This window comes from Perca flavescens, chromosome 4 (genome assembly GCF_004354835.1).
Source record: "Perca flavescens isolate YP-PL-M2 chromosome 4, PFLA_1.0, whole genome shotgun sequence".
Taxonomy (NCBI): domain Eukaryota; kingdom Metazoa; phylum Chordata; class Actinopteri; order Perciformes; family Percidae; genus Perca; species Perca flavescens.
Genome location: NC_041334.1, coordinates 32,374,965 through 32,392,605, shown reverse-complemented (window position 1 = coordinate 32,392,605; position 17,641 = coordinate 32,374,965). Strand labels below are relative to the sequence as shown.

Here is a 17,641-nt window from a genome sequence, read left to right as displayed (position 1 = left end):
CTCTCTCGCCATCCTGATCCTCTGTGTGATGTGGCCTCAACCCACCCATGCCCATGCTCTACCCCATTCATACAAATCCATCCACCCAAAATACATTGCCACTACCGCCGCTGCCGTAGCCGCTGTTACGGATACTTGTTTCCATGCATATGTCTGCCCCGGTTGTATTTAACCTTTGGGTAACCCGTCCAAAGGTGAAATGCAGAGTGTTAGTTTGTTCTTGTTTATAAGTTTAGATAGTCCCACTACTTTAGACCATCACAGAACATCCTCTTTGCTCTTGCTAGTTTTCTGCTGTAGTTGTATTCCTGCAGTTAAATGTAGACCTGAAGACGTATTTACAAGTAGCCTACAACTGGCTAGAATGACTGTAAAGTTTAATCCTAAGAATCTGATAAACAACTCATTCTGGTGGCTGCATGTGTAGAGGATTTAGTAAGAATAACCGGATGAACGTCGCTAAGGTAGCACAAGCGAAATCTATGTAAAATTGTGCATAACATTTAATTATTTTCCTATTGATAAAATGCCACTTAAACCGCACGTGCAGTATAGCAGTAGTTTTTGGATCTCATCTTGAGCATTTTATTTGCTGTAAACATTTACAAAGTGTTTAGGGCATCATGAACGTGCATGAAAGAGCATGGCTAATCAGTACAGTCAAGCAGCATCATCTACATGCAGCACATTGACCGACCAGCCTCCAGTCCAGCTGCCCAACCAGCCGACTCCCATTCTGCTTCAGAGAGGTGACCCCAGGTAGACCTGGGAACAGGTTTGTTGTGGGTAACTAGTCTCTTCAAGCACTGGCTGCCTTTTTGTGTCACTGCCTTTTATTCTCACGCGTAAGCTACACTAATGTTTTACTCATTGGCTGTTGCTGTGCCATCTAACAACTAGCCATCTTAGCTGGCATCAACATCAGAATGGCTTCCATTGGAAATGTTCTCAGCTTCATGTCTGAGTGATTCCGCATGGTTAATGTGAAAGCAGACAGGAGATTCTTTTTTTTTTAACTCAAGATGCATGTTTGATCCCCCTGCCCTCGTCTGTATGTCCCATTTTGTTACAGACGGCAGCCCCAACGACATCAGCCCAGCCGACCCAGCCTCAGGGTTACAAAACGCTGCGGAAGTGAGCGCCCTGCCCCCAACCAACACGCCATCGGAATCCGACTACCCACCAGAACCCCAACAACCATCCCGGAGCAAGAAGGAGCCGACCCGCCACTCTACCGGCACTGGCAAGCACCACCATTCCAACCACCGCCACCGCTCCCCCAACAAGAAAACCAGCACGGGGAAACACAGGGGGAAGAAGTCCACGGAGAAGGCTGCGTCCAAGAAGAAGTATGACAAAGGAAGCGACGGCCACCGCCACCATTCCAGCGGCCACCACCGTAGCCGCCACCGTTCACCTAACAAGGGGCACGGCCGGTCGCGCAGCGCAGAAAACACCCTGGATAGCCGCGACGGGGGGCGCCGCCACGGCCGCTCCCCAGACAGACGCCAAGGTCACCACTCCTCCCCACATCGCCGCCACCGCTCTCCATACCGCTCGCCTCACCGCCACAGGTCCCCACACCGCTCTCGGCACCACTCCCCCACCAGACGCCACGCCCATTCCTTAGAGCCCTACCGCCGGTACGCCTCCCCAGAGAGACGGGGCCGCAGCAACGAGAAGCCCAACGGGGGCGAGTCCGTGTTGAAGGAGCCACCCAAGACTCCTGAACCCAGCTTCCTTCTTGAGGACAGCGTCCTCCGTGAGCCCCCAGCCCTGGACCGCCTGAACAAAGAGGCCACGCTACCGCCGCTGCGCCGGGAGGAGCGCCTGTACGGGGAGGACAGCCTGCTTTTGAAAGCCTCCTCCATGGATAGAGCCTACAGGGGGGACAGGCTGCTAACGGATGTGGCATCCCGTGGCCAGAGAGACGCCTTCAAAGACAACACCTTGCCCAGAGTGCGCACCCCCGACTCCGATTTAGGCTACAAGAGGTACAGCTCGCTGCTGAGGGGGCGCTCGACCGAGAGGACGGAGAGGGATGGGCGCTACGCCAGCCGAGGCAGTTCCCCCGAGCCACAGTACCGAGCCCGCAGCCTGGGACGAGACATCTCCCCCGTGAGGAGTTTCAGAAGAGACGACTCGGAGGACGAAGAGGACGATGACACTTTTGTAGCGGCCAAGGTGAGAGAGTACTACAGCACGCTCAAGAGCAACACCAGTCGCTCAACCGTCCTGCCTGAGCCCAAGAAGACCTACAAGGACAGCCCCAAAGACCTGAGCATCTGATGGACGGCTGTCAGCCAATCACAGCCACTACCCACAAACACCTCAAGTACTCACTCACACATTACCACTTGGTTCTACACAAATGCACCCAATTGTGAACTAACACACACACACACACACACACATCAGACAACACACATACACTCATGCACACACACACACACACACACACACACACACACACATGATGTAACAAAGTTGAGTTACTAACAAGACAGTGATTCCAAAATGACTTTTGAAAGCTGTTTTCTTCCTTTTTTTTTTTTTTTTTTAAATTGTATGTTATTTTTTTCCTCCTTTTTTTCAGTTATTGTTTTTGGTTAAGCATTCTACATTTACAGTAACTCCGACTTTTCCAGAAAATATAAAACCATAAAAAACAATTATGTGCCTAACAGTTCCATTAACAAGCAACATTTTGCTTTTGATTTGATATGTGACGGGCATTTTGTGCCGCACTGTCAGATGATGAAATGTATGTACTTTTCCACGAGGATCCCATGGAAGTACCACGCACCTGGATCACTGTAACCGGTGCTCACAATGATGCTGTGCATGTCTTTACCGGTTTCAATGTCTCTCTCTCTCTCTCTCTCTCTCTCTCTCTCTCTCTCTCTCTCTCTCTCTCTCTCTCTCTCTCTCTCTGTCTCTCTCTCTCCCCCCAGTGCCACTGTTTTTTAGACATTTGACCAGACTATAGCACAAGCCTGCATTTGTTTGTATATTTTTGACAGTTTGCAGTATGTGTACATTCAGAGGTGATCATTTTAAATGAATGAAGGGAACATTAAAAGTTAAACTATGATGATGATGATGATTATGTTAAAATAAAATAATATATTCAACGAATAAACAAGTGTGTGGTTGTTTTGGTTCGGTCTCTTTGGTTGTCACAGCCATTAGAATCATTTTGGGATTAAAGTCATTAAAATGTCAGGTTTACAGCAGGTTTAAGTTTCCTAGCAAGGCAGATATTGGGTGGCAGGTAGAAAAAGTATCCTGAAGAGTCTGGAGAGTACCGAGCAAACAAGAACGTGGAGAGGCTGACATTGTTTTCTCTGGCCTCCTGAGAGCGTGTGTGTGTGTGTGTGTGTGTGTGTGTGTGTGTGTGTGTGTTTGAAGTCTTTGAAGAAAAGTAAAGTAAGGAGCTCCCATCCTTTCACAACATCAAAGCCTGGATAGACCAGTCTTAAAAAAATGTTCCTCCTCTCCCTGCTTACTTTGATTTGTGCCTTTTCTATGCCCTATTTCTCCTTTTGTCCTCAACACTCATTCCTCCTCTTCCTGTATCTCCTCCCTTTTGCTTAAAGATTTTTCTTTTGATAGAGAGCAGAGAAGCTGCGTCCCTATTTCAGGACAGTGACAGCGGTAGGTGGATGATGATGATGATGATGACGCCTGAGAGGGCCTCTGCCATGTTTGTTTTTTTTCCCCCCTCCCAGAAACAAAAATGGGGGAGATGAGAGAAAACAGCCGAGAACAGAGTGGTCACTCCTGGTGATGCCATAGGGATCTACTACTGCAGAGACCTGGAATATGTTGTCTGGCAGTGCTTGATGCTGAGATATAGAGACAGATGAGGCACGACACTGCAACTGCTGAATTCAGTCTAAGATACATTCATGTTTGTTCTTTCTTCCTTTTATCTTTTTTCAAAACATTTACGTTTTAAAATACTGGCATTTAAATATTCAATATGGCCCGTGTCTATTAAGTTTCTGATAATGTCTGTTTAGGTTGTATTTACAGTAGTCTATATCCTTGATGTTCCACTTCCGGGATTGCTCCGGTGGCTCCAGGAAATTCCGCCGGATGCATGTATTTTCGCCGATTTCCATTTCCTTCCGCTTTCTTTTTTGTTGACATTTTAAAGGTGGTTTTATGAGGACTATGGTCGACTGCTCCTCAGATCTCTGCAGGGTAAATTGAGACAGCCAGACTAGACTGTCTGTTCAACCTGAGTATTCTCTCGCACGGCTAATTTGCAGCGGCTCCTTCCGGCGCTTAGCGCCGCCCGAGACGACAATGATTGGTGTAAAGAAATGCCCATAAACCAGAGCACGTTGTTCTCCCATCCCGCAGTGCTGTGTGGAGTAGCCAGAGCCCCCTCCGCTTCGCAGCGTGTGGATGATCTGGCAAAGCGAGACTATATTTACAGTACCTTCCTCACACCCTCACTTAGACATTGGATGCATGAACGTTTGTTTTAACATGCCGAGAACTCTAAGAGGAGTATCTGAGTTTTCATCATATGAAGTTCCTTCCACTTGCTCCAACACACGCCAAGGTACTTAATACTATATGTTCAAAAGCGTGCATTCAAGATTACCCCATGGACACAATCTGTGCAGCTCCTAGGAGCAAATGGGAAGCAGAGATGAAGCCTCATGATCAAACAGTATCATATCAGAGCTTTTTTTTGGCCTAGTTTCTCTGCGATTCAACAGGGCCTCAATGCATTTTACTCCTTTTGATGCAATGATCTGAAAGGGTTTTACATGGCTACATATATGGCTCTGGCTTCCTGTCCTAGTGAAGGAGACATGCATTGCAACTTACTTGTTAAGATTTCTGATTACAATAAGAAAGGATTTTATTTTAAATAAGTACCTATAATTACATAATTTTTTTTCTAAACTATAATTAGGTCAATTATTTACTTGTGTAAGAATTGGGTCTTATTCAGGACATACTGCCATCAACAAAGAGGCACAAAGGAGATGTTTGTACCCTGCAAACACTTTCCTCCTTTTTTCTCTCCTCTCTCACAGTGAAGGGGAAGCAGCTCCTAAATAATGGATGTAATCCACTTTTCCAGCAGCTCCCCTCTCTTTAAAACTCTCCATCTTTATCAGGACATACTCCACTCCTTCTCATCATCAAATGCAGGAACAGAGCTCCATGTTTTATTGCTTGTGCGACCCCAGAAATGATTAACAGCCCTTGTCTGGTGACCATTCATCATGTCAGTGCCAGGCAGGAGGAAGAGACGGTAATGAAAAGTCCAATAACATCATGCCTACAGCCCAGCACAGCGACAGCCAGCGGGGTCAAGCCTCCGTTCTCACATCAGCTCGGCTCCCGGTGCTCTCGCGCCGACCTTGGGACCCTCTCCTCCCCCGTTGCCATGGAAACAACAATGCAACAGGCTCTCTCCTCCAGCTGCCTAGAGCAGACAAGAGCAGATGTGTACACAAGGCTGAGGGAGGAAAGTAAATGAAAAGAAAACGAGTGCAGGGTTATTTTTGGCTGTGTGCTCAGGATTCCAAGATGCTTTCACTCAAGAGAGGATGAACATTTCTAGATTCTGAAGTTACTTTTCTGTCAGGAAGCTCAGCATCATAGCTAACAAGCCTGTTGTGATACCCACTGCTGTCATGTTATGGACATACACACTGCAGCCATGTAGTAGCTGTTCTTTGTCCTAATATTGTATCTGTCTCATGCTCGGCTGCGCATGGAAATCGGCCTTCTCGTGGAGAGAGGTGTGGTGGAAGAATGTGTTGTGGCTGCTCGAAGGGCCTTTCGTGCAGTGTGTGTCTTTCTTATCATGGTTACAGTAATAGCACTCGATAGGATTTGGCGATGTAGATGTAACGCTTGAGGCTATTGTGGTGGATGGTTATATTAAGTAGAGAAATGGCTGCAGCCACACTAATCAATCAGCAGCTGATATCCACAGACACCGTGCCTCATAAGACTGCAGTCAGTCCTTTTTAATTAAATGGGGGATTTTCTTCCTTCAATTGAAATCATGCATATTTTTATTTTATCCAAGTGGTAACTTGATAGATATCTTTGGCAAACCAAAGATCCCAAAAGAACTTGATTTTTAATTTTTCTTAACAGCTGGTAGTTTTGTGCTTGATTCATATTTCCACAAAATAAACAAATGAGAGACTTCTTACCTAATACTCTAGTTAGAGCACTTATAAGCATTTCTTTGTGTCTATATTTACATATCCGAATACTAGAGGGTATATGTAAACAGCCTTTTTTTTTTTTAAAGCTACACTAATCAATATCTTTAGTCATTGGGCAGCATGACTTGGTGGATGGCGATGGCGATGTCAGTCTGTCGGTCAGTAGGTCAGTCGGTCCACCACCTTCATTCAGACTAAAATATCTCAACTACTGGATGGATTGCCATGGATATGTGTGCAGAAATTCAGCCTGTTGACTTTGGTGATCCCCTGACATTTACTCACTAAGTGAGTACAACTAAGGTTGTCATTTTTGGTTTTGAGTAAAATATCTTAAAAGCTATTGCTGTAAATGTTGGTGTAAATATTTCAGTATCTGGAGGAAGGGTTTTGATCACTTTATGATCCTCTGACTTTCCCTCTTGTGCTGCCAACAGTATATTCAGTGAGCTCATGCCACATACTCAGAAATTCTTCCTAATTTAGTATAGATCCAGGCATTTCTCTTGTCACAAAAGCCACAAACTATGCAGTTTTAATGCACTATACTCAATTCTACTCCATACTTAGAATGAATAGTATGTTAGTATGCAGTTTTGAACCTATGATAGGAGGTGATAGGATATTGATCACCTCCTATCATCGTGTATGGTGTTTCAAGCCCCCAACAACGTCTTCCAGGCAGCGCTGCCTGGAAGGCACTAGGATTAGGCAACGGTTAGGGTTAGGTGCCTTGAAGTTGACGTTGGGGGCTTAAAACACCATCGAGCCCTATCATAAAGCCACAAACATGTTATGACAGATTTGAGGTTTGGGATGTAAGATGTCTTCTGTTCTATGCATTGCACCTGGATGTAAGATGTCTTCTGTTCTATGCATTGCACCTGGATGTTTTGTAATGTGAGCACAATACTTGCTATTCTTTTTGTTGTGGCCAAGCTGCCCTTCTTTATAAAATACTACATGAGATTACTGTCCTTTCAGCAGAAATAGAAATAATCTGTTACCTATGTCAAGTAGCACTGTGCTCTGCTGTTCCGTGCTCAGGTCGTTGCATAATAGGTCAAGAGCATAATAATGCAATCTGTGTGTTCTGACTGTGTAATCCAGGAAAGGAAATCAATCATGTGTTCAGCAGGCAAAATATTCTTCAAAGATCTGCCTTCCTTTTAACGTAATTTCTTTTTTTTTTTAGATTTTACCAATGTTAAATATCAATGCTCTGAAGTTGCTATAAAGGCTTTGTGGAGGGAAGGGGGAGTGTTACCTTGGCAACATAGAAAAGGAGGATTAAGATTTTTTTAAAGGTGCAATATGTAATACTGACAGCTAGTGTTTAAAATACTTTACTGCAGTACAAATTCAAAATACTGGAGAGAGTTGTCTCCCCCTCCCCCCCAGACTTGAAGTTCACGGAGGTTGCCAGGCTGAGACCGCAGCATCCACAACAATGTTGCTAGACGCTTGTTTCACATAGCCAGACATTACTTCACAGCACACACAGCGGAGTAGCTAACGTTAGAGGCTAGCTATATTGACAGTCATAAAAGCCAGTGCTCACGCATAGCTCCGTGCCCAACTGACAGGCACACTTTTTCGGCTTAAAATAACTCACCGTTTTCGGCTACGGCTGCTGAACAGGCTACACGTTGAAAACAGCCGTGGCCTGCTTGCCTGGTCCTCCGGTAACGCTAGCAGTTAGCAGGGTTAGCATGGTGGCGTTAGCCAGGACCACTTAGTCGGGATCACTTTACTGGCTGTGTCTCAATTGTTTTTGCGAGTAACCAACCTGGGTACTCTAGCTATATAATGAACGTTGAAATGACAAATAATAAATTAGCCTGAAGCTAATGCTTACCTGTTCAGGAGGAAATTAGCCAACTCGGCGTCCTTTTGGGCTCTAAGCAGTCTCCATCTTTCAAATACATCTCCAATATTTACCCAGAGTTTGTTACGTCTCTGGTCACGCAACTGATAAAAACATTTTTTTTTTGCTCAGGTAGAATCTATCTCCGTTGATCCTGTTCGTTTGTTTGCTGCTTTCATGGCTGTACTACCGTTACAGCTGTAGCGTGCTGGGTTTACGTTTTTACAGGTATATCTGGCAACCCGGCCTGGCTGTCAAACTGGGCCGTTGATAACAACACACAGACCTAAACATAAACAGAAATTCCGTCACGGAATTGAAATTTCAAAAAGGAGAAAATTCTGGCGTTAGCGTTGTTGTTAGAAAAGATAGTATTTAAACTTAGCATGTTTTCTTAATATCTGATGACGCATTAGGGTCATTTTTGGATTTATTACAGTAAATATAGTACATATTGGACCTTTAAATTGGTGAGGAATTTGGAAAAGACAAAAGGAAATCTAATCCATTCTTACTAAACTAGTTGTAATAGTAATACTCTTATACATATCAGAAAAAAAATATAGCTCCAAAAAAGAGTCAAATGAGTTAGTGTTATATAAATGCAGACACAGTAGGTTGTGGACCTTGAGTAGTAGCACTCACAATTCAAATGATTGTTGAATTTACAACGACCAAATATTTTGTGAGATGCTATGTGTCAAGGCTAAGTTATGATGTTTGCATGTATGCATGCACTGCTACAAACACTGCATTAGTAGTCAGACAAAAGCAAATGGGGATCAGACACATTTCGTGAATATCAATATCACTGCATCTTTAGATGAATTCATGTATAACTTCCATACATAGTTAAATAAACAACCTCCTGACACATTTCTGAATGCACAATCTGCTTAATAAATATGTAAACATCCAATTGACATTCAAAATGTTAATGTTTCAAATGCAATGTACGAGTAACAGTGTTCTATTCTGATGTGAATGCACAAATTGAACCCCTATCTTCACATGTGATATATGTGCACCATGATATTATGCAAGGGTGATAGTTTGTTGTGATGAATATTATATGAGTAGCACGTAGAAAACCATTAACAGTAGCTATTTTCAGTCTTGCTGCCTTTCATATTGCCAGTGGATATGTAATTGATGTGATGAAACACAAAATGATTTAACTGTTAATTTTCTGTTTGGAATTCAGTTGTAATGGAAAAAGAAGTGCAATTATGATTGATTGATTCTTTTCTTATTTAAAATCCTTCGGCTGACATGACGTGTGATTGGTTAAACTGTGGCATGACTCACAGGTGTTTGGGAAAAGACTGGTGGTTGTAATCTGATAGATGAGAGGCAACTGGTTGGCCACTGGTTGTCTTAGTAATGTAATGTTGGTGTTTTTGAAGAAGCCATCTCCTTGATTCACAGGCCTTTCAGTAAAAGCGCTCTTATTGAATGGGACGATGCTTCTGTAATTGGTCCCCTGACTATAAGAGCAATTCTGATTGGCCCAATAATAAGTAAAGAGAGAAAAGGGCTCCACTTTGACCTGGCTAATGGACAGGACTCAGCTGAAGAGGGTTCATTATCATCGTCATCCTGAGTGGAAGAGTGCTGCTTCTCTTTTTCGTCGAGGAGAAAGCAGAAGACAGGAGAGATTTGATCCTGAGTTCCCAGAACACTTACAGTCACACTTCAAAGACAGTGAGCGAATAGAAGCAGGTTTAGGACACAAAACCCAGTACAGTCTAATTTAATTCAACCTAAATGAGTGTATATTAGATGCAACACTGTGCTCAATCAGGTTATTCTGATAACTTCCAATTGGAGCCTGATAATTACACAGGAATGATTGGAAATCGGTATGGTAAAAAACGGTTGTTGGGTAATGATTATTCTAAGTTGATCATACTATCAAGACCTTCTGATTAGTGTTTTTAATTTGAATTCAAACCATTGAAAATGACAAACCCTTTAGTGTTTTAACAATGTTGAAACTCATTGCAATTTCCTTGTTTAGTCTTTAAAGGAACTTCTACTCTCACTCTTTATTATTTGTCATTATTTGGTAAGTCATCTTTAACACGGATGACTTATTACAGATTACGACAAGGAGGCTGTTTATTCTGGCAGTCAGAACTTCAATGATTAGCTGAATAAATTACCCAGAAATAGTTGTCATTTTCATCAGTAGGTGTATGACTTGGCATTTGTGAGTAATATGTTTTTGTCTAAATGTTACCATCTTGTGTCGCCATTTTTTACTTCCCATGGTCAGTGAAAAGTTGCCATGGTCACATTATATCACAGAGTACCTTGAGAAAAACAAATAGTAATATCATTCCCACTTTTTTTATTATTTACACTCATTCTCACTTTGAGTTTTGTTGCATAATTTAAGGGGCTACAATTACAATAGTAAGTAAGTAAGTAAGTAAAATATATTTGTATAGCACATTTCACAGATAAAAATCACAAAGTGCTTCACAACAAATGGATGGATACACAACATTTATACATTACAGTACATAAACAAAATAAGCAGAAAACCGGCATAACCACACTATAGTCTAATTAAACGCCTCTTTGAAAAGAAGAGTTTTCAACTCAGTTTTAAAATTTGTAACTGAGTCCGTCCAAACAACGTACGGAAGGAGGCAATGCGTTCCACAGCCTAGGTGCCACATCTCAGACTACGTGAGGACGTACGCTGCTGAATAAGGTCAGAGATCTATGGGGGCTCCTGACCTTGTAAGGCTCTAAAAGTTAGAACCAAAATGTTGAAGTGTATTCTAAATTTCCCTGGTAACCAATGAAGTGAAGCTAAAACCGGAGTGATGTGTGCCCTTTTTCTAGTGTGGGTTAAGAGCCTAGCAGCGGAATTTTGGACCGTCTGGAGGCGACAAAGATCTTTCTTATCAAGACAATACACTGTGGGCAAATTAATTAGGTATGTTACGTGTCACAAATGTATTAGGCCATGGCTAGACAGTACCTTCTTAAAGGTACAGTGTCTTTTTCTTAACCTGTACTAGAACCTAAATGTCAGGATGTCTCTGTGTGTGCTGCATCTGTATTGACCATTCTTATTTTTAAATCTGTAGTCGCTTGTTGGTCATCCAACTTTATGGAGATTCAATTCAATTCAATTCAATTTTATTTATAGTATCAAATCATAACAGATTTATCTCGAGACACTTTACAGATAGAGTAGGTCTAGACCACACTCTATAATTTACAAAGCCCCAACAATTACAGTAATTCCCTCAAGAGCAAGCATTATAAATGGCTATTGCGACAGTGGCGAGGAAAAACTCCCTCTTGGGAAGAAACCTCGGCAGACCCAGACTCTTGGTAGGCGGTGTCTGACGGGGCCGGTTGGGGGAGTGAAGGCGATAATAGTCGCATTGAAGATAGTGGAACAGTGACTTTGAAGGTAGTCGTTGTAGTTCATGTCACAGCAGGACGTTGCGGGATGAAACGTGGCGCTGCAGAGCATGGGTGGGTGTAGCAGACGCAGCAGGACGCGGCCGGGCGTTGAAGGGAATCGCAGAGCATAGAAGAAGAAACATAAGGACTCCGGGGAGTAAACTCCCCAGAGCTAGGTTAGTAACAAGCAGTTCTGGGACAGGATGCATACAAAAGGAAACAAATGAAAACATTGATGAGAGGCTGTACTGGCCCGCCCCCCTCTACTCACACTATATTATTGATTATATGATCAATAAATCTGATGACTACGAAGAGAAGAGAGGGCCGGGTTAGGCGGACGCTGCAACTCCTCACTCCACTTTAGACCCATATCTAACCTAACTATAAGCTTTATCAAAGAGGAGAGTTTTCAGTTTATTCTTAAATGAGGCGATGGTGTCTACCCCCCGAACCCAGACTGGGAGCTGGTTCCACAGGAGAGGAGCCTGATAGCTGAAGGCTCTGGCTCCCATTCTACTTTTAGAGACTCTAGGAACCACAAGTAACTCTGCATTCTGGGAGCGCAGTGCTCTAGTGGGACAATAAGGTACTAAGAGCTGTTCTAGATAGGATGGTGCTTGACCATTTAGGGCTTTGTAGGTCAGGAGAAGGACTTTAAAGTCAATCCTGTATTTTACAGGAAGCCAATGCAGAGAAGCTAAAACAGGTGAAATATGATCTCTTTTCTTAGTTCTCGTCAGAACACGTGCTGCAGCATTCTGGATCAGCTGGAGAGTCTTAAGGGACTTATTTGAGCAACCTGACAGTAGGGAGTTACAATAGTCCAGCCTGGAAGTAACGAATGCATGGACTAGTTTTTCAGCATCGTTTTGAGACAGGATATTCCTAATTTTGGCAATATTACGAAGATGAAAAAAGGCTGTTCTCGATGATTGTTTTAGATGGGCGTTAAAGGATATATCCTGATCAAAAATAACTCCTAGATTTCTGACAGTAGTGCTGGAGGCCAGGACAACACCATCCAGAGTAGCTATATCTGTAGATAATGAAGTTTGGAGGTGTTTAGGGCCCAGCACAATAACTTCAGTTTTGTTAGGGTTTAACATCAGAAAATTATAGGTCATCCAGGATGTTATATCTTTAATACATGCTTGAAGTTTAGCTAACTGACTTGTTTCGTCTGGTTTGATTGACAAGTATAATTGGGTGTCGTCCGCATAGCAGTGATAGTTAATTGAGTGTTTCCTAATGATATTACCAAGAGGAAGCATATACAAGGAGAACAAAACTGGTCCAAGCACCGAGCCCTGTGGAACGCCATGCATAACCCTCGCGTACTTAGAGGATTTATCATTAACATTAACAAATTGAGATCAATCAGAAAAATAAGTCTTAAAGGAGAATTCCGGCCAATTTTTACGTTAATCTTGATCGCTATAGCTACGCGAGTACTTTCGATAGAAAAAATCCCGACCCGAATCAGTGCAGGTAACACTGAGAAGCTGCAGCTACGTACTACAAGCGTCCCCTGAGCTAAAACGGCAGTGCTTGGGGCAAGTTTTAGAGTGCCTTTGTGCCTCTTAACAGACACAAAATGCAATTAATATGTCTGTGCCACAAGAACAGGGCCCTTACGTGTCAACAAGATGCGTTTTCAACTCAGACATTGTTTAAATTCACCTACCCTGGTCCCTGTCTCGATCCTGCCAGTAGCTAGCTTATCACGGCTACTTTAAATGACTGCGTTACATAACCTGTTAATAGAGACATATTGATCATATCTAGTAGAGAGGTGTTAACCACGGGTAATGCTTCTTTGAGTAATCTCGTTGGGATGGGGTCTAAGAGACAGGTAGATGGCTTTGCTGAAGATACCTTTACCATTAGTTGTTGAAGGTCTATAGGATAAAAACAGTCTAAGTAAATGTCAGGTCTAGTCGTTCTTTCTAGCAGTCCTGCGTTGAAAGGTGAACCATTAGAAGTTGAGGGCAAAAGGTGATGAATTTTATCTATAATTGTTGTAATTGTATCATTAAAGAAGCTCATGAAGTCATCACTACTCAGAGGTAGAGGAATAGATGGCTCAGTAGAGCTGTGACTGTCTGTCAGCCTGGCTACAGTGCTGAAAAGAAACCTTGGGTTGTTCTTGTTTTCTTCTATTAATGCTGAGTAATAGTCTGATCTGGCATGTCTGAGGGCCGTCCTATAGGTTTTCAGACTGTCTTGCCAGTCCAAACGAGACTCTTCCATCTTGATGGAGCGCCATTTACTTTCAAGTTTTCGCAAGTTTTGCTTTAATTTACGAGTTTGGGAGTTATACCAAGGTGCTAGTTTCCTTTGCTTCATCTTCTTATTTTTTAGTGGAGCAACAGAGTCTAAAGTAGTCCGTAGGCAGGCCGTAACACCATCTACACAATTGTCGATTTGAGAGGGACTAAAGTTTACATACAGGTCCTCTGTTGTATTAAAACAAGGTAATGAGTTTAGTGCTGTTGGAATGTCTTCCTTAAATTTAGCTATAGCACTGTCAGATAGGCCTCTAGTATAGAAGCTTTTATCTAATGACGTATAATCGGGTATGAAGAATTCGAAAGTAATTAAGAAGTGGTCTGATAATAAAGAATTTTGCGGGAATACTAATACATCTTCAATTTTGATACCATATGCCAGCACGAGGTCGAGGGTGTGGTTAAAACAGTGTGTGGCCTTATGCACACTCTGACTGAAGCCAATAGAATCTAGTAGTGAGTTGAAAGCAGTAGTAAGGCTATTGCTGTCAACGTCCACATGGATATTAAAATCACCTACAATAAGTACTTTGTCTGATTTAAGTACTACACATGATAAAAACTCTGAGAATTCAGATAAAAATTCAGAATACGGACCTGGAGGTTGGTAGACAACAACAAATATAATTGGCTCTACTGATTTCCGTGTTGGATGTTGAAGATTAAGAACAAGACTTTCAAAAGAGTTATAATTTAGTTTGGGTTTAGGGTTAATTAACAGGCTTGAATCAAATATGGCTGCAACTCCCCCTCCTCGGCCTGAGCCTCTAGGAATTTGAGTATTAATATGACTGGGAGGAGTCGTTTCATTTAGACTAACATATTCTTCATGGCCCAGCCAGGTTTCAGTAAGACAGAATAAATCAATTTGATTATCAGATATCAATTCATTTACTAGTACTGCTTTAGAAGACAGAGATCTGACATTCACTAATCCACATCTAATTTTCCTATCCTTTTCTATCATTGCAGTGGTAGTTTTAATTCCAATTAGGTTGTTAAGTATTGCCCCTCTATTCACCACTTTGTGTGGTCTATTGTTGATCATAATTGGAATAGCACTAGTACTACATGTTACTGGAATAGCACTAGTACTACACGTTACTGGAATAATAATAGTACTACTTGTTATCCTGCAGAAAACATTTTCAGAATCATCCACTTGTATAGTGCTATCAGGATCAATACTTGGGGGACATGAATCTGTGATATTTTCAACAGATGTGAGATGTGATATTAACCCTTGTGTGTTGTTCAGGTCTGTGGGACCCATTTTCAATGTTTGCTAAAATAAAAATTATGCTATTTATTATTTCTTCTAACTCAAACATTCATTCATTCAAAACTCATTTTCTGTGAAGAACATAAAAAAATTACTTATTTTCAATGACTGCACACAGTACATTTTTGCATTAATTGTTATGGCTGTATTGATTTAAAAGCCTAATAATGCGGTGGGTCCACCAGACCCGGGAACATTGGCTGTGTAACAAAAATATGAACACCACACAAGAGATAAATTGCCGGAGTGCCCCCTTAACGCACAAAGAACATTTATTTCTAACTTTAAAGGAACATGCCACCTTTTTTTTTAAATAGGGTTATTCACCATCTCCCCTGGATGTAGACAGGTGGGCAAACACATTTTTGTCTTAGTCTGGCAGCGCTGCCGCTAGTTTAGCTTAGCGTAGTGAATGGAATCCTTTGTTGCCGGTTAGCATGTCGTGAGTAAAAGTGAGCCAACAAAAAACAACCTAATTACTTCTTGTGGCCTGTGTATTCACAACGAGTACAAATAGCAATGCAGATTAAGACTAGACGATTTCCTAGGCAGATATTGATTTGGGACTATATTTGGGCGAAGCACAGCCGAAGCACTGCTGTGTGAGTACAGGTCTAATATGGGTCGATCTATCCCGTAAAATAACTATGCGTCATGTTTACAATAATCACTTACTCTGTGGACAGCTGTTTATTGGGTCCTTTCGGCGTGTTTATCTGTGTTTTAAGCCCCCAGCGCTGCCTGGAAGGCACTAGGATTAGGCTATGGTTAGGTTTGGGTTAAAACGCAGCGCCCAGGATGGGTGCTGTGAGGGGCATGGGCACAAGGGGACCACTGTTGTGAATAAAACACTTTAAATAACTCCTTAAAAAACCGGGTTCGGTCATATAAAAAAAAAGGGGAGGAGGGGGCTGTTTAAAAGACGGCCAGATATTTAAAGAAGGTTAAAAAAACCACTGGACAGGGCGGACAGCGGGAAATTTAAAACTTTAAATAAAAGGTCAACTCCACAACTACCCTGGTGTCTCTCCTACAGAAATAAAATAAATACATACAATAAATAAAATATCTATCTATATACAGTACAGGCCAAAAGTTTGGACACACCTTCTCATTCAAATGTGTTTCCTTTTTATTTTCATATTTACATTGTAGATTCTCACTGAAGGCATAAAACAACTGCCGTTTTAGCTGAGTGGGAGCTCTCGGCATTAGCTGCAGCAGCTCCGTGTTGCTAGCACCGATTCGCTCGTTTTTTTTGCTATCGGCAGTACTCATATACATATAGCAATCAAGATTAACGTAAAAACTGCCCGGAGTTCTCCTTTAAGGTTAGGGTTAGTTGCCTTGGAGTCAACGATCGCAGCGCTGCCTGGAAGGAGTATAGAGTATAGAGTGGGTGGGCGGGGCTTATGGCTGCTGCTGGGAACAGCGGTCTTCTGCAAGACTTGGAGTTCAGATTATCTTTGAGAAAAGAACGGCACAGAAGTCATTCTTAAAAAAGGAAGATGTGTTCGGAGTTTTGCTGACCGGATACAGCAAAAGTTTAATCTATCAACTAGCTCTGCTACCTTATTTTTTGCTCTGCCTGGTTGTAGCGCTATTCTATTGCGTACAGAGGGAATTTGAAAGACAACCGTTTATCCCGCCCCTCAGATTGAGCCCTGTCAATGGTGAGTTCCCAGACCCAACATCTGGATGTGGGTCTGGCTTGTCAGGCTAGAAAAAAGCTACTTTTTATAATGACAATAAAAGTACATGTGTTTGCATGTCAGCAGCACAACGATCACATACTGTGCGTGTCCCACAGTGTCATCTTGTGGCCAGTTTAAGACCTCACACTCTCCCAACCTAACGTCACAGACAGTTCGCAGAGTCAACAGACCACTTTCTGTGGCAGACCTACCATCACCTCCCGAGCTATAACTCACAGGCTCGATTGTGACTGATGCTCTAAAACGAGAGCAATCCGCCGTTTTACGCCTTCATTCTCCATTATAAAGCAGTGGGTTTTATGCCTGGGTGTCACACATTCAACATCTGAGGCCAAGGACTCTGTCAGAGAGAGACGGATCAATGTGTCACCATAGGAATTTGTGTGTGGATGTTGGTGTATTATTTGTCATAGTCAGGGTCAGGAGGAGATGATGATCTGAAGCTTCTTTGTTCATGGTATTGATTGAGTCTAGCAGAGAGTGAGCTGATGTAACGCAGTAGCATGCTGGCTCAGGGTCAGTGTTGTGGAGGTGAAACGCCCTCTACTGTTGCTCGGATGAAATAGGTTAAGAGATCTACTCAATGAGGTTGAATTCAAGCTGCTTTTCTCTTTCATGAATACTGTTGGTTGAATAGATCTTTTGGGTTGGGGTTAGAAAGTGTGCATCTACATGTGAGAAATGCTTTTTTCCACATTTCAGATTTCTTTTTAACTGTGTATTTCAAATAATACACACAACATTGACTTATTGAATAAGCAATACACTTTCAAGTGATTTATCTCGTTGTACTGGAGATGAGTGGACAACTTTTATCAGTTGAGCACACTTAGTTTGCTCTTTTG

At 42.4% G+C, this 17,641-nt stretch overlaps 1 protein-coding gene across 5 annotated transcripts in view; it reads left to right on the top strand.

Annotated features, from left to right (window-relative positions):
• Positions 1–2,454, top strand: part of magi1b (membrane associated guanylate kinase, WW and PDZ domain containing 1b) — a 151,407-nt gene extending 148,953 nt beyond the window's left edge. For all 5 annotated transcript variants that reach the window (XM_028575252.1, XM_028575253.1, XM_028575251.1 and 2 more), the window contains one exon: positions 1,073–2,454. In XM_028575252.1, the coding sequence (XP_028431053.1) occupies positions 1,073–2,289 (1,217 nt within the window). In that variant the 3' untranslated portion in view covers positions 2,290–2,454. The remainder of the gene's footprint in view (positions 1–1,072) is intronic.
• Positions 2,455–17,641: the final 15,187 nt, after the last annotated feature.